Below are 21225 nucleotides of genomic sequence, written 5' to 3'. Positions count from 1 at the left end.
CCACAATGACAGGAAAAGCTTAACTGGAATGACAAATATCGCCCACCTTCCCTCCCCCTTAACATGGGGGATTTGAAACTTCAGCATGTGTGTTGTGGGCATCTAGTTAAAACATCTGAACTCACCTAATACTGTAAAAATCTGTATTTCTACTCCCAAGCCCCATGTTTTTGGATTTGCCTTTGTGTGTGTGTGTGTGTGTGTGTGTGTGTGTGTGTGTGTGTGTGTGTGTGTGTGTGTACATTCAGTCCAAAAAGGTATTTTCTGAGCTCTGAGAACAGCTCAAATGGCCCATTCAGATTCCTTCTGCTTGCATTCAAATTCCTTCAGCTGAGAAACCAGCTTGCACACCTGTGGAGGAATGAAGTGCCGTTTCTTCCCCTTCTTCTCTGCCTTGGAGCCTCGCTCAGGATTGACCCCAAAGAAAACTCTGAGGGAAAAAAACAAAACAATAGTGATATGCAGACAAAGTTTGCACATGTAGTGTGGCTTGACAGGAGTGGAGCAGTTCAATAAAATCCTACATTTGTTTTCTTCAATATGCCCCTATGTGTGAACCTCTCTATCATTCTAGTTGACCATCTGTTTAGAACCCAATGTTGTTGTGGTGCTGGTGCCAGTGGCTAAGCTCTCTTCCTTTGTCTTTTCAAGACACATGCATTCACACTGTGCATATACAGAAATGTTTGCAAGGGTGAGAAGTCTGCTTATCACCAACACATGACAGCATGCATCCTCAATGTGTATGCAGGGATATTATAAATGCACAGAACACAGAAGGGGATAGAAAACACAGTTGACATTGTCCTATCAAAAGGTGTAACAGCACATTTGAACACGGACTGTCCTGGGGGTTATTCAAACATGGAGTGGAGAAACTTGTACTCAGTACAAGTATTAACATTTGGGCATGAATCCACTATGTAGTATTTTTTAAATTAATATGTTTAGTCTTTCCTTCAGGGGGGGGGGGGGTCCCTGGAACAACATATTTTGAGTTTGGGGTCTGCAGCCAAATAAATTTCAGTTTGTGTGTCTTTGACATGAAAAGGTTTGACCACCACTGACATAACCTGGTCTCAGGTGCTAATGGTTTTAAAGAGATAGCTCAAACGAATTTTGTGTCAACAAACCATTCTGAGAAAAATATGTTTTTGCTCCATTTCCCAACTGGAATCATGTTATGTTTGTTTTGTTATTGATTGACTTAGGACACTATTTAAAGCAAAAAGCATGTTACCTGCCCTTTAAAAAGATATGACACATTTATTCCAACAATAGTCTTCAACAGGGAGCTACAAAATCTCTGAACAAATCCATATTCAGGGGGATCATAAGCCAATAACAGCTGATCTAAAAGCTCACAGCATGTGACGACACATTTTGAGCTTGTACATCTCAGACAAACGGGTTTAGTGTAGATTGACAAAAAGCAGGTCAGGTGCAGAAAGGCACGGCAAAGTCACATTTACAAAGTATTTCCAAACAATGAGTGCTTACTGTTACTCCCCTCGAGTCGTAATAAAGCTCAACTTGTTCCTTGTGTTTTAACTGACATTTATTTCGGACAGGAGGATTCTTCGACATGCCTTAACTTGTAATGATGTCCAACCACAGCCGATACAATGCCGTCAGAACTAAAAAGAAATACAAACTTAAATGAATATTCTTAATAAAGCCCCTAAGCATTATATATGGCGAAACATTCCAACAAAACAATCAATAAAATACACATTACACCTCACACTGTGGTAATTGCACTAGAATATCACGCAACACTAGCATATTTACATACAACGAAAATAAACAAAAGAAAACATTTACCTCATTGGCCTCACTCAAAGGGAATAAAACTTTAATCCTTACATCGTGGGGAGGTCCAAAAAAGGCACTCTTTTATTTATCTTACTATTTACTATCTTACTGTGGACGTGCAAACCTCGTGGCTCGTCTCAATTAGCTTGCTGAGTGTGCCAGCCAAAAATACCCTCTTAGCAACAACAGACGGCACTATAGAAAAGGTTCCTATCTAATTGCACAATTAGTAAAAATAACACATTTAAACATATAAATCCAATGAACAAAACATGAATTACTATTGATTTATTTCTTAATATTTCAACTACTAATTGTTTCAACCTTACATATCTAATAAAATGAACTTAAATGCGAGAGTTGCCTATGACGGCAGCTACACTCCCACCAAATCACTTGTGATTTCCACCTATGAACTTATGAAATGTAAACTAATCTGCTTCTAATAGTGTCACAGTCTTGTGTATAGGTCTGTCAAGTAGAACTGGTTTACTCAGTCTCTTTCCATGGTCATCTAACAATGAGTCACTCATTAACAGTTGTACTTTGCGTATACATCCATCTTCACTCGGGTGTATGGCAACAACTTTGGCCAACTTCCAGTCGTTTCTTGATGCTTGGTCATCTTGTACGATCACTATGTCATTGATCTTTGCATTTCTGTTTGTTTTGTGCCACTTTTGTCTTTGTTGTAGGCTCAATAAGTACTCTTTCTTCCATCTGTGCCAAAATTCATTGGCCAAGTACTGGACTCTACGCCATCTTTTGCGAAGATACAAATCCTCCTTTACAAAGTCTCCTGGTGGTGGCAGTATTACTGACGACTTCATGGTCAACAGAAGATTAGGTGTAAGTGGCTGAGGTCCAGTAGGATCGTTGAGTAAATGTGGGGTGATAGGTCTGCTGTTAACTATCGCCATCACTTCATAAAGATAGGTTCTTAGAGATGAACTGTCCAATGATCTGGATGACTGATCCAGAATGGTTGTCAATACACTTCGGATCGTACGAATTTGCCTTTCCCAGGCTCCACCCATATGACTGGCAGAGGGAGGATTCATCACAAACTCACAGCCTAGCTGTTTCAAACTTTCCTGATCCATTTCCTTTACTGCTTCCAGAAACTCACGTCTGGCTCCAACAAAATTGGTGCCTTGATCTGATTGCAACTGACGTACATTCCCACGCAAAGCGATGAAAGAACGCAGTGAGTTTAGAAAAGCGTCGGTTGACATATCATCAAGTAGCTCTATGTGCACCGCACGAGAGCATAGACAGGTAAACAGAAGCCCGTAACGCTTCAGTTCTTTTCTTCCTTCTTTAATGTAGAATGGGCCGAAACAATCCATCCCACAATACGTGAAGGGAGGGGTGGTCTCCATTCTCTCACTTGGTAGGTTTGCCATCTTTTGATCTTCTTCTCGACGTCTGAATTTCCTGCACTTAATACAGTTGTAGATAAAGGATGATACTGCTTGACTGCATCCTAGTATCCATATTCCGTTCGATCTCAGCTCATTTATCGTCATGCCCCGTCCTTGATGTTTCACCCGCTGATGATAGTGATCAATCAGTAACTTTGCGATATGGCAAGTCTTTGGTAAGATGACCGGGTGCTTGACGTGTGGCTGCAATGTAGAACGCTCTAATCTACCTCCCACTCTAAGAACACCCTTCTCATCCAGGAAGGGATCGAGTCGATAGAGTCTATTTGTTCTGTCCTTGGGTAGATCCTTTCGCGTTTGAAGTGCCTTGATTTCCTTGCAGAAGATTGATCTTTGTACAATGGATATGACTTTAAGCTCGGCTTCTGTCCTTTCTTCAAGGTTAGTGGCTTTATTGCTTCTCCTTTCCAAGCCCTTAAACTCTTTCACAAATCTGAGAAGTCTTGCCATAGCTTTGACCAACCTTGACCAACTGGAGAATTTCAGAAAACGTTCTGCCAAAGAATTTGTTTCTGTAGTTGTATGGAGTACAACAACTTTGCGTACTTCTGGATCCTCTGCATCAAGTTTCCCCACCGTGACTTCTTCGTGGGGAAGTTTCTCTTGCCAAAGAAAACTTGGACCACTAAACCAGTTGGAGGTAATGAGGTCTTTGGCCTTCAGTCCGCGCGAGGCATGATCTGCTGGATTGAGATCTGATACCACAAACTTCCATTGCATCGGTTGAGTGCTTTCCTTAATACGCTGAATGCGATTTGCAACGAAAACATGGAAACGTCTCGCATCGTTGTTGATATATCCCAAGACAACTTGAGAATCTGTCCAGAAGAATTCTTGAGCATCTTCTAGCTCCAACTCTGCTTTGAGCATGTCACTAATCCGCACTGCTACAACTGCTGCAGACAGCTCCAATCGTGGCACCGTAGTAACCTTCGTGGGTGCTACTCTGGACTTGGCAAAGACAAGAGCGCAGTGGACTTGTCCTGCTTCACTGACAGCTCTCAGGTACGTACAAACACCATACCCTGAAACACTTGCGTCTGAGAAATGGTGAAGCTCGTACTTCTGAACTGTTTGAAAATCTTTTGGCACGTAACATCTGTCAATTTTGACATCTGCTAGATTTTTTAGATCCAACAACCAGGACTCCCACCGTGACTTCAGATCGCTTGTGAGTGGTTCGTCCCAATCTGCTTTCTCTCGACACATTTGCTGTAGTATCTGCTTCCCAAGTAGAACAAAAGGTGCCACAAAGCCAAGTGGATCGTAAATAGAGGCTACTGTGGACAACACTCCTCTTCTGGAAAGTGGCTGCTCGTTCACAACTACTCGAAACTGGAAATAATCCGAGTCGATGCACCATTTGACACCTAGGGCTCTTTCAATTTGTTGCTCGCCCAGTGACAAGTCCTTTCTTACTGTTTCTGCACAATCTTCTTCCGGTAGCGAATTAAGCACTTGCTTACTGTTTGAAACAAACTTGTGAAGTCGCAAGCCTCCTGTGCTGCAAAGTTCCTTTGCTTCCTTCACCAAACAAATTGCCTCTTCTTCTGAGTGGAAACTGATAAGACCATCGTCCACATAAAAATTTCGCTCAATGAATCTTATGGTAGCTTCACTGAACTTGCCTTGACCTTGTGCAGCAATATACTTGAGACCAAAGTTCGCACAGGCAGGGGAAGAAGCAGCTCCAAACAAGTGTACGCGCATGCGATAGACAGATGGAGTAGAGTTGAAGTCTCCATTGTCCCACCACAAGAAGCGAAAGTAATTTTGATCTTCTTCTCTGACTCTGAATTGATGAAACATGCGCTCAATGTCGCACATCACTGCAACTGGACCTTTCCGAAATCGGCACAGGACCCCCACTAGAGAGTTGGTTAACTCTGGCCCTGTAAGCAGGTAGTCGTTCAAGGACACCCCTCCGTACTTTGCTGAACAATCAAACACCACTCTTATTTTGCCAGGCTTTTGAGGATGATACACTCCATGGTGTGGAATGTACCAGGCAGGGCCTTTGTCCAGGTCTACAGAGGGAACTCTTTCTGCATCACCACGCTCTATAGTCTCTCTCATGAACTCTGTGTAGTCTTTGTGGTATTGCTTGTCCTTCTCAAATCTTCTCTTCAAATTTTTGAGTCTGTGTTCTGCACAGCTCCGGTTGTTTGCCAGACTTGGTCTGTCTTCCTTAAATGGCAAAGGTAACTCACAGTGTCCATCTGCTTTCATCTTCACTCCTTCTTCCATTATGGAGATGAACCTTAAATCTTCTTGTGAGAAGTGTGAATCTTCCACCTTTCTTTCATTGAAGTCGGACTCGAGCACTTTAATTACATCTGCAGATGTGACCACCTCTTTGACTTGTGTGCGACAGACGTATTGCACTTCTTTGACCAACTGCTCAGCTGACTGATTGGGTGTCACTTCCTTGACAATGATCTTGTGGCTACATCCTATGGCATCCCCATAGTCAACACATGGATTAGCTCCTCCAACTATTGTCCAGCCAAGGTCTGTTCTTTGGGCAAAAGGTTCATTATCTTTTCCCGCCACAACTTCTCTGGGTACCAACACTTGTGAACAATTGTAACCAATGAGCAGGCCTACGTCACATTCAATCAGTGGAGCGATTTCTTCAGCCAGGTGCTCTAAGTGTGGCCACGCTCTTGCTGTCCTTTGTGTGGGAATATGACTCAAATTCGCAGGAATAAACTCTCTTGTGTATGTCACAGGAAGAGGAATTCTCCTTGAAGAAGAGAAACCTCTGACCTGTAACCCAGACAGCCTTTGACTTGGTACTAAAGTGTCTTTAGAAGACATTGTCGAGAGCTTTAACTGCACACATTCCTTCTCTGCATCCAGAGCATCTGCCTTTTCCTTCAAGACGAATGTCGTGTCACTTTGGCTATCAAGAAGAGCATAGAGAAGAATCTCATGTTCAGGATTGCTTGTTGTGGATAACCAAACTGGAATGATTGTAGATGTGAGATTACTTCTGTCACTTTGAATCACACGGTTTGATATTGCTTCACTTGGTGCTTCCTTGGGTTTGGTTTCTCTACTCTCTTTATTGCCTTCCATCTCTTTCATTTGTGGTTCCTTGTCACTTTCCTTTTCTTTCCTTTTCTTTGAGGTTTTGTCTCGTTCCTCATGCAAACATGTCGGGTGTTTCCCTTTACATGTGTCACACATCTTTCTCCTTTCACATTTCTTTGATTGGTGTCCAAAGCCTAGACATCCAAAGCACAGTCCCTTAGTTTGCACAAATTTGACTCTTTCACTCAAGACCTTGTCCATAAACTTCCTACATGTGTGAATGCTATGATTTGAGTTTTCACAAAACACACATTTTTTTGTGTTGGACGTCTCTTCTGCAGCACTCACTAGCACCTTTGCTCCAACACTTCTTGTCTTGAAAGATTTCATTTTCTCTGAGTCACCTGCTTTGAGTGCATGAAGCGATGTTACTGGATTGCACGCAATCTTGGCTTCTCTCGCAATGAAGTCAACAAAGTGGCTAAATGTTGGAAAAGAACCATCTTGTTCTTCAATTTCAATGACCTTTCGATTCCATCTTGCTGACAACCAATCAGGTAGCTTGCTTAGCATTCTCTGATTCTCATTGCAGTCATTCAAAACTTCAAGACCTTTAACCTGAAGCATGGCCGCTTCACATCCTCTGAGAAAATCTGAAAATTCTCGAAGTTCAACGCTATCCTTGTTCCCAATCCTTGGCCATGATGTCAACTTATCTCTGAAAGCTTTGGTGATTACAAATGAACTTCCATATCTTTCCTCCAAAATGTTCCATGCTGAGTAATAAGCACGTTCTGTTCCCAACAGAAAATAACTCTCAACAGCCTTTCTCGCCGGTCCTCCAACATACTTGTGAAGGTAGTAAATCTTTTCATTCACTGGGATGTTCTTTCTGTCTATCAGCATTTGAAACGACATTTTCCAATCCTTGTACTTGAGAGGATCTCCGTTGAAGACTGTAGGTTCTGGTACTGGTAGGCGACTTATGTGAATGGACTCAGCTAGAGCTTGGGCCAATGTTGTGGTACTATCTTCCTGTTTGCTTTCTCTTGGTTGTGACCTTAAGTTGGCTTGTGGCATATCAAACGGCTCTGCATTTGCATTAAGTTGCGAATGTGCAAACTGATTCATCGGTTTAGCTGTGACATTTCTCCGTTTGCTCCTTTCGTGCAGAAGGTCTGATATTTCTTCATCTGAGCTTCCTTCGTCATTGTACACTTTCAAACGTGCTTTAGCAGCATTCATTCTCTTTACTGTTTCTAGCCTTTCAAGCTCTCTTCGCTTTTGCTCTAAGGCCTTCTGTTTCTCAGCATTCTCTGCTTCAAGGATTTCAAGTGCCTTTCTTTCACTTTCCAATTCCTCCATAATCTTCAGAGTTGCTTCAGTAGCCGCAAGCTCTGCAGCTGCTTCTTGCCTCTTTACAGACAACTTACTTGAGCTTCTTGATTGCCTGCTATTCGAACCTTTGGATCTTTGAGAGGCGGCAGAATTGAATGCTGATCCTATATCACTCCAGTGAACCAATCTCTCAGAAAGTTCTTCGTCTTCTTCTGCTGCTAATTTTTCTTGAGCTAGCTTTATCATCTTTTGAGAAACCGCATCACAGGTGTCCACTCTGCGGCGAGTGTCTGCATCAGGAGTTTCATGATTGCGCAGTTCATCATAAACTTGTTTCACTTCTGCCGAGGTATGTTCAACTCGGCCGATAAGCTCTTTAAGTTTTGCACTAACAGGTTCTTCAAGTGCCTTTTTGCCTTGTTTTGCAACAACTTTCCACATTTCATAACTGACTTTGAAGCGAGCTTGAAGCTTGTTCACCTTTTCATCATGTAGTGCTTGGCCCCTTTCAGTGAACTTCTTAACTCTTTGACTTTTCCTCAAACTTCCTTCTTTAGTAGCTTTACTTGTGCATGGTTCTGGCAAACTTCCTTGCTCTTCAAAAGCTTCTTGCTGCTCCACAGCTTCAGTGTCACAGCCTTCTTGCTCCATGTCACAGACAGTCAAAGGTATTGTACTACACTCAAGTCACCTAGGTCAACTTAAATACGTGAATAGTCACCTTATGAAGCACCTAGGACCTTAAATTGCTTTACTTTAAAGAGTCAACTTAAACATATGTCACAAACTCTTAAACCAAAATAGTAAATTGCTCTTCACTTGTAGTAAAACAGAAAATAACCTTCAATGTCAAACAAAATACTATAATGTGACCTTTAAATATCTAATGCAGTCTTAAAATAAGCAAACCCTTATAATCAACTTAAACGTACCTTAATTACAGTTACTTAGCATAAACAACAATAACATGAGCTTAAACTTTTACTCCAAACCACCACACTTCCACTTTCATTGCTTGACAGAGTCCCTTTAAGATGAGCTAAAGAAATCTACTCTCCACATTTAACTTGTATAAACGTGTTACTTCTTTGTAGCTTAACCAAGCTGCACCGCTGGACTCTGGTTGCTTTATGAGATGTCTGTGTGTGTGTTTGAGCGTCTTTGATGCTTGAGAGAGACGCGAGCTTAATCACGTGACCCGGCGCGCTGTCGGCTCGGCTCGGCTCAGCTCCGCTCCCACTCGGCTCAGCTCCGCTCCCGCTCGGCTCCGCTGCGGCAGACCTCTTTCTCCTTCTCTCTCCTCCAGCACGAAGCAGGCTGAGTTCTGACTGTTACTCCCCTCGAGTCGTAATAAAGCTCAACTTGTTCCTTGTGTTTTAACTGACATTTATTTCGGACAGGAGGATTCTTCGACATGCCTTAACTTGTAATGATGTCCAACCACAGCCGATACAATGCCGTCAGAACTAAAAAGAAATACAAACTTAAATGAATATTCTTAATAAAGCCCCTAAGCATTATATATGGCGAAACATTCCAACAAAACAATCAATAAAATACACATTACACCTCACACTGTGGTAATTGCACTAGAATATCACGCAACACTAGCATATTTACATACAACGAAAATAAACAAAAGAAAACATTTACCTCATTGGCCTCACTCAAAGGGAATAAAACTTTAATCCTTACATCGTGGGGAGGTCCAAAAAAGGCACTCTTTTATTTATCTTACTATTTACTATCTTACTGTGGACGTGCAAACCTCGTGGCTCGTCTCAATTAGCTTGCTGAGTGTGCCAGCCAAAAATACCCTCTTAGCAACAACAGACGGCACTATAGAAAAGGTTCCTATCTAATTGCACAATTAGTAAAAATAACACATTTAAACATATAAATCCAATGAACAAAACATGAATTACTATTGATTTATTTCTTAATATTTCAACTACTAATTGTTTCAACCTTACATATCTAATAAAATGAACTTAAATGCGAGAGTTGCCTATGACGGCAGCTACACTTACCTTTGCATGAATTCGAGAGTAAAAGCCATCTCCGGTGGGTATTGGACGTTGCAGACATAAAACATGGAGAAGACGTAGCTCAAGGCCACAATGGGAGAGGTGATGTGGTCATTGACAAGTAACCCATCAACAGCAATCTTGAATTGCTGGTCACCTTAAACACAGATAAAAACCATGTACCATTTACAAAAAAAAAAAAATCCTATATTTTAAGGCAAGCAAAACATTTCTTTAATAAATATGACACAACAACAGCTTATAACAGCAGCTAACAACAGCTTGCTGGGATACAAAAAAAGATTTAACTACAAACCTCTGATTAGGATGCATGGGGTCACTGGGAGTTCGACTTCAGGATCTGCAGAGATCTGTTTTGGTGACAGACATGATACATGAATTAATGTTTCCAGTACACACAAACCTGCTGGCAAATTGACTATCTGCTAGTGTCTTCATCAGACAGAGGTAGCCATTATGCAAAAACATTAATGTAAATAGTTTATAGATAGAGAGTTTATAGAGAATATCAGCAGCACAATTAGGGGAATCTATACTTCCTACTGTGGTTGGTTACTTGGTTCACCACTGGATGCAAATAATTATCTTGCACACAGTTTAAAATCTACAACATCTACCTCTTTTTTGTGGAAGAGTTTATAAGAGTCTTCCTTGAAGTATTTTGAAATGCCACAGATGAGCTGTATTGGACCTTCGCCCATCTTCATCCCTTTGGAGTCAAGGAAGTCATTGATCCCCTTTTCTTTTTTGGAAAGTTCCTGTTCAAGGTTCAAGGTGTTAATTTTGTACAAGTACATAAGACTAACACTCATTTTCGTTTGGAGCTATGGAGAGAATTTTGAAAAAAATAAAAATAAAAATGAATTATTTCATTTTCATTTGCAACCTGTTCTGTTTTGATCTCAAATGTCCTGCTTTTTTGGTTGTCACTTCCTGATTTTTGGTCTCAAATCTATTCCATTTGATTGTTCATCCAAGTTATTCTATTTGATTGGTTGCCAGTTTATCTTTTTTGGTCTCAACTCTCTTTTTGGTTGCAAATCTTTTTCTGATTGATTAATAAAGACAAAATTCTCTCCATATGGAGCAGCACAGCACAATCATAATAATAACAATAACAACACACCTGTGCCAGCTTGTTTTGTACAGAGAAGCCAAGGAGTTTAGATGCATGATCAAACAGGTGAGGAACTTCAAACAGGAACGGCCACTCGTCCTTTACAACGGCAATAGTGGTATCATCATCGTTGAGGATTTCACGCTGAATGGGATATGTTTCAGTCATCAATTTTCGAACAGATGACTCCTAAAGATATGAGGCAGTTAGACAAACAGTCGAACAGTTAGTCAAACTAACCAATTAAAATAATAAAACAGGGTATCAATTTCAATTGACTATGGGCATAGTGATCTACAGACGATCTACAATTTCACGTGTCCTAAATTGTACTTGGACCCAGACCTTATCGCATTACTCCTGCTATATACTATTGCTGTGTGAATGGTTGTATGTCTAGATGGTGGACTGTAGGAACCGAATTGCCCTTCGAGGATTAATAAAGCTTTCTGTATCTGTAATGGATGATTGCAGACCCACCTGAAGATCCTGGGTTTGAAAGGCACGTTTCAACTCATCTCGTTTAGACAGCAGGTCTTCTCTACACACGGCCCCCTCAATGATTGGATCCCACGCCACACATCCATACAGATCTGAATTCCTGGGCCTTTTCTTTGTTGAATTTTCACCCCCTGCTTGCCTCTTCAGTGAGCTTTGTGGCCTCTTCATATTTTCAATTCTGTGTTCCAGCTGACGAAAGAGAGTTTCAGAACCATCTTTTGCAAAAGGTTTGTTTCCAAACGGCTCTGTCAGCTTGAAGGAGGCAGGATATTGTCCTACAATCATACTGGCGAGTTCCCTCAGCTTTTGTCTACCAGGTCTTCCTGGGTGTTTATGGAGGTAATCTTCAGCGACGATCCGAACCATCTCTCGTCTGTCTTTCCCCATTATGTACTTTTTTTCACGCAACTCATCCATGACTTTTGAGGGAAATTTGTGCCATGGTACAGAATATGCGTCTTGGGATGGGGAGTCGGCTGTCTCAGGTGGTGTTGAGGGCAGCTGAAACCTCTGTGGTTCAGGTGTTGATGAGGGGCCAGGCTGGGTGAACTGCGGTGGAGTTTGTGAATCTATGGATGACATGACAAGCATCTCCATAAATTAAACACATCACAATTGTTGCAAATCAATTAATACATTGGTCCTCAATGTCCAGTTTGGGTCAACCAGGAATACAAATGGACCTAATTATGAAAACCAATTATAGAGTAATTATTGCCATGTACAGCTGATGGCAACTTTTTTTTTGCATTTTTGGAATAAACCTTTGTAGTTTCAGAAAACTTGCATTAAAACAGAGGGGCAAAAACTCACCTGCTTCCAATGCTTTGACAGCTCTGACGAATCTTTTGCACTGAATGAATGGCAGAGTGTCTTTAATGTCCTCCGGGTCCACAAGGCTCAGGTCATCTACAGAGAGAACTCCTAATTCCTCCAGTTTAGCCATGAGTGTATCCATCTGATCGCTACTGAGCGATGGCATTGCTTTCTTGACATAGTTTTTCACAAGTTCCATGTTGGTGTGTGTTTAAGAGGAATGAGCCACCGAGTACCTCTCTGGTAAGAATAAAGTGGATGATAATCATCAAGTTTGTTCAAATCATGGCAACTGAACAGGTCAGAAGCATTTTCATCAAGTTCATAGAGTCCAAGATCAGGTATCCAGCTGGCAGTTTTCCCTCGAAGCAAAAGTAGGACAGTAGTTTCATTTTTTACAAAAATGCTTGCTATTTGTCCTAACTGCAGTAGTCCTTTTGCGTAGCTCAGTAAGACCAGCATTCCATTTGCATATGTAGTGCCTTTAACCTGCACACTCTCTGTGACAACTGAGTTACTTGAGTTCAAATCAAATTCTCCAACCACTGTCTTTATGTTCTGGTCATAGAGCTCTGGATAGAACCGTGTTGAGTCTGAGACATGAACCTGGGAACGAAACAAGGTACCACAAGACTGATAAGCCTGAAGCAACTGGTGCCGTTCAGCCAGAGACTTGGTTACATTTATGAAGTTCTTACTTGCCCTAATGCACCTTTTAAAATAAGAATGTAATGCCTTGTGCATAGGGCTCTGCTCGTATATACTATTCCCAAGAGATGTTACAGTCTCCCTTGGAACACCATACTGCCCCAGTTCACAGGCTAGTGCATCCACAGTATATTCCTGTTGAATATCACTTATAGTTCTCATTTCATTTGCTATTTCTGTTATTGTGGAGGCTGGAACCAAATATTTTGCCTGTAAACCCAAGTAAAACTGAGCAAGACTCTCTGTGAAGTTGTCTTTCACTTGATCACTGCAGAAATTATCACTTTGTTCTGCATCAATGTTAAAACTTTCAGGTTCTTCAGGTTCTACATGTGATCCTTCACCTTGGAAAGACCGTTCTGTTAGTTCACATATATGAACTGGGGCTATCTTGGTAACATCCCACCCTTTATGGTATCTGGAAATATGCGTTAGGGATGACTTTACATTGAATGTCTTAGAACATCCATCAAAGGGACACGTTACAGTCAAACCCTCATCTATGTGACCACTCAAATGACACTTTAAAGTTTTAAGATCATCATATTCACTGCTGCAAAAATTAAACAAGCACCTTAACTGTACAGACACATTACGGTTCCATGTTTGTGTGCTCCTTCTGTCTACATGAGCTCGTGACATATGCACAGCAAGGCTACTGTATGTGTTAAACTTCCTTCTGCAATCCCTATGGCCACATAAAAAAGATACATTATTATTATTTCTGTGTGTTCGGCAGTGTTTCAAGTAATCAGTCGAAGACCGAGCGTTAAAGCCACAAATGTTACAAGTCAACATTTTTAAGAGATTGAATTTGCCAATTGACGGATAGCCAGAATCAGAACAGAATCAATATGAAAACAATAAATTTATATCAGCACAGTGAAGCATATTCACTTTTCAGGTACCTTCAAATAAGTAATCTGCGTTGGGCTGCATGGGCCACTCTCTTTGGGCTGCAATGTTTTCTGCAATGAAATCTGATTCTACTTAACTATCACCCCTTTTAATTATTACCATGTTCAGTTGCATGCTAACGTAACACAGCGAGCTATAACAATACACACATGTGGCTAATTTACACACACACACACACACACACACACACACAAGCGCGCGCATCCAACTTATGGGCTAACGTTAACTTTAGTTGGGCAAACCACGCTTCAAAATAACGCAAAACCCACACATTCAAATGTTACCATGAAACACACACGGCTACCAACTGACTATCGAGACCAAATTTCATGTAAGAGGGAGGGAAAAAATGGTTTTTGACGTACTTACGAAGCGCAGGCGGCTGGCTAATGCTAACGCAGCTAGCAGCAAACGTCCACTCACATACACACCACTACCAACTGCCTATCGAGACCAATTTAATGTACGAGGGGGAACAAGGTGGCACTCCATTCTCATTCTCATTCCACACAACCAACCTGTTTCCAACTTTCCTTGTGACTTGCAGAAATTTAGGTAGGCACTGACCGCACTGAAAGTAATGGCGTCGGAATATTCTGGCTGGGGGAGAAAATTCTGCCTTGCGCAACAGCAAACTTTCCGTATTTCGCAAAACGGAGCGAATCCGTAGCAAATCCACCGTAAAGGGACCCCTAAATTTACGGATTTTTTTAACAGTGTAACTAGCATTGTCATGACGTGCACATGTGAAACAGTAGGATGTGTTTTCATTTGTTTCAACTTAACCTCTTCAAAGAACATGTGTTTAGATTTGCTTTCCATTGAAGAGCAGTTTCACTGCTACCACTGACAGTGTGTTACTGATCTTACTGTTCTTTCATACATATTTGAAAACATTTTTGAAGTAATTTCACTGAAAACACTAGTGCAATACTGGACAGTATTCAGGAAAGTGAGAGAACTAGAGTTCTGAGTGACAAAAGTGTAAGCTATTGTGATGACTGAGATGAATAGTGGATCAATACAACACCAAATACCAAATCTCCCCTACCAAATGTGGTAGGAAAATACATGTTTGAGAACTGCAATAGGATTAGTGAGACTGATGTTTCAGATGTGAAACCCGATCAGAAAGTGATTGCCCATTAACTGTAAAGCAAAGGCTAGGTCAAGAAGCTGTTGCTGTTCCTGTTGACTACCATAGAACTTTTTGCAATCACAGCTATTGCCATCTGGTGACCTTCAGATACAATGCAGCTTTAACAGTTTTCCAGATTTTACACACTCGTTAGCAAAAGTATCACTCACCCCTCCAAATTATTGAATTTAAGTGTTTCGGTCGCTTTCATGGTCACAGGTGAAAGCACCTAGGCATGGAGACTGCTACTGCAAACATTTGTGAAAGAATGGGTCGCTCTCAGGATGTCAATGAATTCCAGTGTGGTACTGTCATAAGATGCCCCCTGTGCAACAAGTCCAGTCATGAAATTTCCTTTCTGCTAAATATTCCCCAATCCACTGTTCCATTACAACAAAGTAGAAGTGATTGGGAACAACAGCAGTTCAGCCAGAAAGTGGTAGATAAAATCACACATAAACACATAAAATCACAGAGTAGGGCCAACGGAAGCTGAGGCACATAGTGCACAGAGGTCACCAACTTTCTATGGAGTCAGTCGCTTCAGACTTCCAAACTTCATGTGGTCTTGAGATTAGCTCAAGAACAGATGTCTTCTCTGGAGTGACAAATCCTGTTTCTCCATCCTGCAATCTTACTGATGATTCTGTGTTTGGTGGTTGCAAGGAGAACAGTCCTTGTCTGACTGCTTTGTGCCAAGTATAACATTTGGTGGATGGGGAATTATACTGTGGGGTTGTTTTTCAGGAGTTGGGCTCGGCCCCTTAGTTCCAGTGAAAAGAACTCCTAATGCTTCAGTACACCGAGACATTTTGGACAATTTCATGCTCACAACTTTGTAGGAGCAGTTTGGGGATGGCCCCTTCCTGTTCCAACATGACTGCACACCAGTGCAAAAAGCAAGGTCCATAAAAACATTGATGAGCAAGTTTGGTGTGGAAGAACTTGACTGGCCTGTGCAGAGTCCTGATTTCAACCTGATAGAAGACCTTTGGGATGAATTAGAGTGGAGACTGCAAGCCAGGCCTTCTCGTCCAGCAAACCTTGTGGAAAGCCGTCCCAGAAGAATTTAAGCTGTTATAGCTGCTAAGGATGGCTAGTATCATATTAAACCCTATGGAGTAAGAATGGGATGTCGCTCAAGTTCATATGTGTGTGAAGGCAGACAAGCAATTCATTTTGACAGTATAGTGTATCACCTTCCTTTATAATGTCTGCAAGTTTCACACCTATCATTTTTCAGCTTCAGCAACATATTGTGTAAGGTTTGATTGAAATTTAAATTATTTAAATAAGTGAGTAAATGTTTGATAAAAATATAAAAACATTAATAAATGAACTGGTACTCCTCTACTAAGTGCTAAAAGCAATTACTACTACAAGTCTCATACAGCCTTTCATCCTCTCCTAAGCACTATATGTAACAGTCACATGCACACTCATGCTCTGATGAATCCATCATGGGCATCTCAGGGATTGGTATGTTGCCCAAGGACACGTCAACACCTGGACATAAATTGATTGGGAATTGGGCCACCGACCTTCTGATTGATGGACAACCTGCTCTAGAACCTGAGCCACAGCCACTTGCCTGCTTGTGTCACAATATTGTAACAACTTTTAGCACACTGCACTAGTCTGACTATCACCTTTTTATAAAAGGCATAGACATTTACACATCTTACATTCCTATTCAAATGTAGTGAGCAAACATTTTAAGGTAACCAAAAAGCAACTCTGTGTTGTGCACTTAATTTAAGACAAAGAGTGAATAAAGCAGTCAGGAGGGAATGCTTTCACATCTAGAACATAACCTATCTAATTCTAATAAAAGATGTAACACAGTGTCCCACCTGCCAGCGAGGCTTTCCAGCTGTGGATGGCGCTGGCATGTTTCAGCAGGTGGTGGCTGGATGTGGACTGCTTCCTCAGGCTCAGTTTAGACCAAACTACATAGCGTGACAGGAGAAATGTCAGCCACCGTTGAATCCCAGTGTGCTCACTGGCTGCAGTAGAAAAATATAGATCTCTAGTCACTACTATGAGAACAGACAATGGTCAAATGTTCATATCCCAAAGCTCTGAGCAAATGGAAAGACTGATCAATATGTGACCACCCATACAGAAAAAATTAACTTTTTTTTCTTGCGAAATATCAATATAGAGTAATACTGTAGTACATCCACTCCAAAACACACTCCAGTGTGTGAATGACGGTTTTTCAAAGCTTTTCAGGCCTATTTGCCATTACTATGTGAGGCACGCATTAACAAATACACATCTACATCTTAAGCAAATGTTTTCAAAAGAAGAAAATATGGCATTTAGTTTCTACATAACAAGAGCACATACACTACCACATGTAGTACACCTGTTTGCCACGTACCATTTTTGCTGCAAATGAGCCGTCAGCCTCTTTCACCTGCACTTGAGAAGACATGGGCTTATCACAACAGTGCATGATAGAATAAAATGTTAATGGAGGGCAGGCCATGCAAAGGGAGGCTGCTGGAGCACTGATGAGCCTCTTGACGCTCCCTCACCGGGCAGAGCTGTCACGGTTAAGGCACAGTGTTGACAGAAATGTGCCTACTGACATTATCGCTCTTCTTTTGGCTTTCATAAGGATTATGAAAATGAACTCAGCAATCATAGCAACAGCTTTTCTCTGTTTACGTACTGATGGGCGGACTTAATGCAAGTCCTTCAGGGACTTGTAAAACAGTAGTTGCCAACAGTTTATAGCAGCTGGCAGTAGCTTTTGTTATTAAGAAGTAGCAGCAGTGGGATATTTTAGGTTGTTACTGCAAAAAGAGTAAATCGAGTAATACTTTGACATTATGGGGTACCGGTATATGCGGCAGCAGCAAACCTTTTTTTGAAAAATCAAATACTCTTCTATAATAAGATATGACAGATATAAAAATTTTAAGGAAATTTAGTGACCAGATAACAGAACTAACCTGGGCAAATTGGATCTTGATCAGCAGTGTTGAGATTTTGGGTTAAATCTAATCCGTCCGTGTTAAAGTAAATATTTCTAACTCTCTAATTGAACACAGAGTTCATGAATGTAAAACCAGAGTGAGTTTTTTGGTCACTTACAATTCTTTTTTTTGTTTTTTTACCAATTTTATAAACATGCACAAGATTGCACAAAAATATGGAAAGTGTGATATGTAAGTGTGATGTGTAAACTAATTGTAACCTTTTGACCTACTCATGATGGGGGTGGGTTGCTTAGGGAATGTGGAACAGTCCACCTGTGTGGATGTCAAGGGTTACTTTGTCTTTTCCAAAACATTGCTAAGCCACCTTTTGTGGGATTCATATAGACCATCCTGTCTGTTTTTTCCCCCTTTTTGTTTAGTTTTTTTCTGTCATTTTCACCTTCTGAATACAACTTACTGTGCATTGTTGGCGGCACAGCTGAGGTCCATTATACTTTTCAAAAATTGATATTCCCCATTGGGCAACAACTACCTTTTCATACTCTGTCACAGTGGGAGCAAAAAACTGCAAAGGAAACTGATAATTGAAATTTCATGCTCTTGATTAAAATTTGGTTTGATTTATAAAAATATATTCAAAAGAGGCAAAATTTAAAAGAATTGTCTCCAACGCTTTATCTGGCGTGAAAACAACTCTATTGTAGTCCTTTGTCAACCTTACTTATCACTCAAAACCATTTTGACAGCAGTTGCATGCAAGCTGGATTACCCAAAGAAAACCACACAAGAGGGACAGGAAAAAATGCAAACAAGAGAGGTGACAAAGCTAGACAGGAAAGTCACACTGCAAAGAGGTGACAGTGAAGACACACCTACAGTCAACACCATAACTATTAATGTGAACATGTGTAACTGCTCCTGTATTCTCTGTGTACGGATGGCAGAGACAAAAAATGAAAGACCCAAGTTCCACGCAGCCCCAAGACCCACTGAGGTAACCTTACCAATAGAAACCAACCAAAATACAGCAACATACCTCCTTAACTAATATAAAATAGAGAAAGGTGTTCAAATTGAATGACAGCCTGCCACACAGCAATATATCATAGTTATTGGTGGCTGGAATGCCAAGTGAATAAATCCTCTGAAGAACTTGCTTCTTTAAGTACGGTGTGGTCATCAGTTTGGAGCCAATCATCTTCAAGCTGTATATTGCAGAGGGTAATTAACACTGCCCATCATCATCATTGGCTGCACTCTGCCAGCCCTGCCAAATCATCCTGTGTCAGGAAACACTCGCTGCGTGAATTCAATCACAAAGAGGGTGTTGCAGCCAAAACGTCCTTCAGATTCTTTGGTTACTAGCAGTTTGCTCATAGTTTGCAATAAAGATGCTGACTTGTCTGCAAACACCTGTAGTTTAACTTAAAAAAGTGAAATGAAACCCGAAGCTGAAAATGTTTGCCCTGAAGGTAAAAGCTGCAACCAACACATTTAAAACATCCAGTTTTTACTTTAAAGGCAACACGGTTTCTGGTTTGCGTCACACTTTATACGGTCCTGGTGAGTTGTTGCAATCACCCACCAACTGGTCATAGAATATACACTTTTCCCTGGCAGTTGGGTCACTGACTGTGTGAATGGGGCTTTAACATTTGCTTTCACAGCAACCTCCCGCAACCACTCTCTCAACCAGTGGTTGGCTGATGGTTGCCAAGAGGTCTCTGGGCCTTAAGCAAAACATCCAGACCTTTTTATGAGAATAAAAGAAAAATGCACTAATTATGAAATACAACAGCAGTTGCAACACCGGCCATAATAATAATAAAAAATTACCAGGAATGTGAACTAAATGGCTGTGTAAATGTGTTTGTTAGAGCTCAAAGATTGAAAAGTTTGGGGAAGAGGTCAGGGTTAAAAGATTATAAGAAAAAGAAATAACCCCAATAAACCCAAAGATATTCTTACATGTGTTTGTTTTGTTATTATCTTGTTTTTTTTTTTTTATTAATGTTTTCTATCCACAAGGGCACAATTATAATCAAACTGCACAAACATTAATCATAAATGGTTTGACGTTCTGGATCAGACAGAGCGGTCTGAATAGTTTTCTCTATTATGTTTTTTTAGTCAATAAAAAATGTGAAAAGAACACATGTCTGTGTGTGCGTGTGAAAGGAAGCTGTTTTATGTTTATTTTTCTGTTTGTCTCTTGGTTTTTCCTTTTTGTTAAAAAAACAAAACAAACAAAAAAAAAACATAGTATTGGGAAAATTGCCATTCTTTTTCTTCTCTTCCCTTTCACCCTCCGTTATCTTACCCATCAATCCTGCTCTTTAAAGATGCATGAATTATATTTTTTGTTATTGCTAAAAAAGAAAAAAAAGTACAAAAAATTGACATTTTTGACGCAGAAATGACAAAGCATTCTGGATGGATCTGTGATCCACAGCTGCTTAATAAGGCAGATATGATAGAGCTTTTCCTTCAACATTTCCCCGGTCAACATGTTTCAGTGTCCCTGTGTTGCTGTGAAAGCACCGTGAAAGTGCTGTACAAATGTGTGCGTGTGAGTGGATGAATGTGGCTTGAAGTGTATTAACAATGAGCCATGGTCAACGATTGTAGAAGAGTGGAAAGGAGCAGGATGCAAGTGCTAGTAAATCTGCATCCCCTCTATCCTTAGATGTACTACATTGAAGGACAGTATATACCCAGATGCAACAATTTCACATTAAACCATATGCAAATGACACCATTCAGTTAAAACCTAGCCATATTCAATACTACACATATCACAGCGGCTCATTATTCATTACCCTGCATTCTGCATGAATAGCACATTATTAGCACATTATTGCTGTGTACCACTGCCTATTATTTCTCGAAAAAGTAGCATTATGTTCTTGAACTGCATAACACTGCAAATGCTGTTGTTATATATAATGTAACATTTTGATAGGCAAAAGCATCACAAATGCAACTGAAATAACCTAATCTTTCTACGTAGCACTCATAATTCTTATTCTCATGTATATATCTCATGTATATCTCATGCACATATCTTTCTTTCTACATAGCACTTTAATTCTTATTGTCTGCACTGAAGCACCGCAGCAATTTCCTAATGTTGTAAACCTCAACATCTGGCAATAAACCCATTCTGATTCTGATTCTGATTCTGATTCTAACTGGTTATGTAAAATATTTACTCCTATCATCATTGTGACAGTTCAATAAAACCCTGTAACATCTGCCTCTGGATGTGGATTTGAGGTGGTGGTGTGTGTTCAGGTCGTGGTGTTCCACAACAGCACATTTTAGTTGAGACGCCCTTTTTCATGTGCTTACGTCACTCATACAGCTGTTGCACTGCAAAGAGACCAGCGATGAG

The 21225-nt window shown here is 40.7% G+C and overlaps 1 protein-coding gene across 1 annotated transcript; it reads right to left on the bottom strand.

Annotated features, from left to right (window-relative positions):
* Positions 1 to 236: 236 nt before the first annotated feature.
* LOC146563644 (uncharacterized) lies at positions 237 to 12315 on the bottom strand. Its single transcript, XM_085290286.1, has 7 exons — positions 12114 to 12315; positions 11280 to 11869; positions 10809 to 10988; positions 10300 to 10440; positions 9978 to 10032; positions 9665 to 9818; positions 237 to 430 (listed from the first exon to the last, which is right to left on the bottom strand). The coding sequence occupies exons 1-7, from the start codon at positions 12313 to 12315 to the stop codon at positions 283 to 285; spliced, it is 1470 nt and encodes a 489-aa protein (XP_085146412.1). The 3' UTR covers positions 237 to 282.
* Between the last annotated feature and the right edge of the window lie 8910 nt (positions 12316 to 21225).

This window comes from Mchenga conophoros, linkage group LG11 (genome assembly GCF_057382185.1).
Source record: "Mchenga conophoros isolate Kocher_MC1m ecotype Shallow Benthic linkage group LG11, M_conophoros_male_GT1.1, whole genome shotgun sequence".
Taxonomy (NCBI): Eukaryota; Metazoa; Chordata; class Actinopteri; order Cichliformes; family Cichlidae; genus Mchenga; species Mchenga conophoros.
Note: the sequence above shows the minus strand (reverse complement) of the source record. Positions and strands in the feature narration are given on the sequence as shown.

Bases quoted from the DNA above. Each gene is read 5' to 3' on its own strand.
- LOC146563644 (XM_085290286.1), bottom strand. From the start codon at position 12,315: ATGGAACTTGTGAAAAACTATGTCAAGAAAGCAATGCCATCGCTCAGT. The intron at 9,819-9,977 runs GTTTGTAGTTAA...TCTGTGTTTAAG, and splicing joins CCCATGCATCCTAATCAGAG to GTGACCAGCAATTCAAGATT. The intron at 431-9,664 runs GTAAGTGTAGCT...TTTTTCCCTCAG, and splicing joins ACTCTCGAATTCATGCAAAG to AGTTTTCTTTGGGGTCAATC.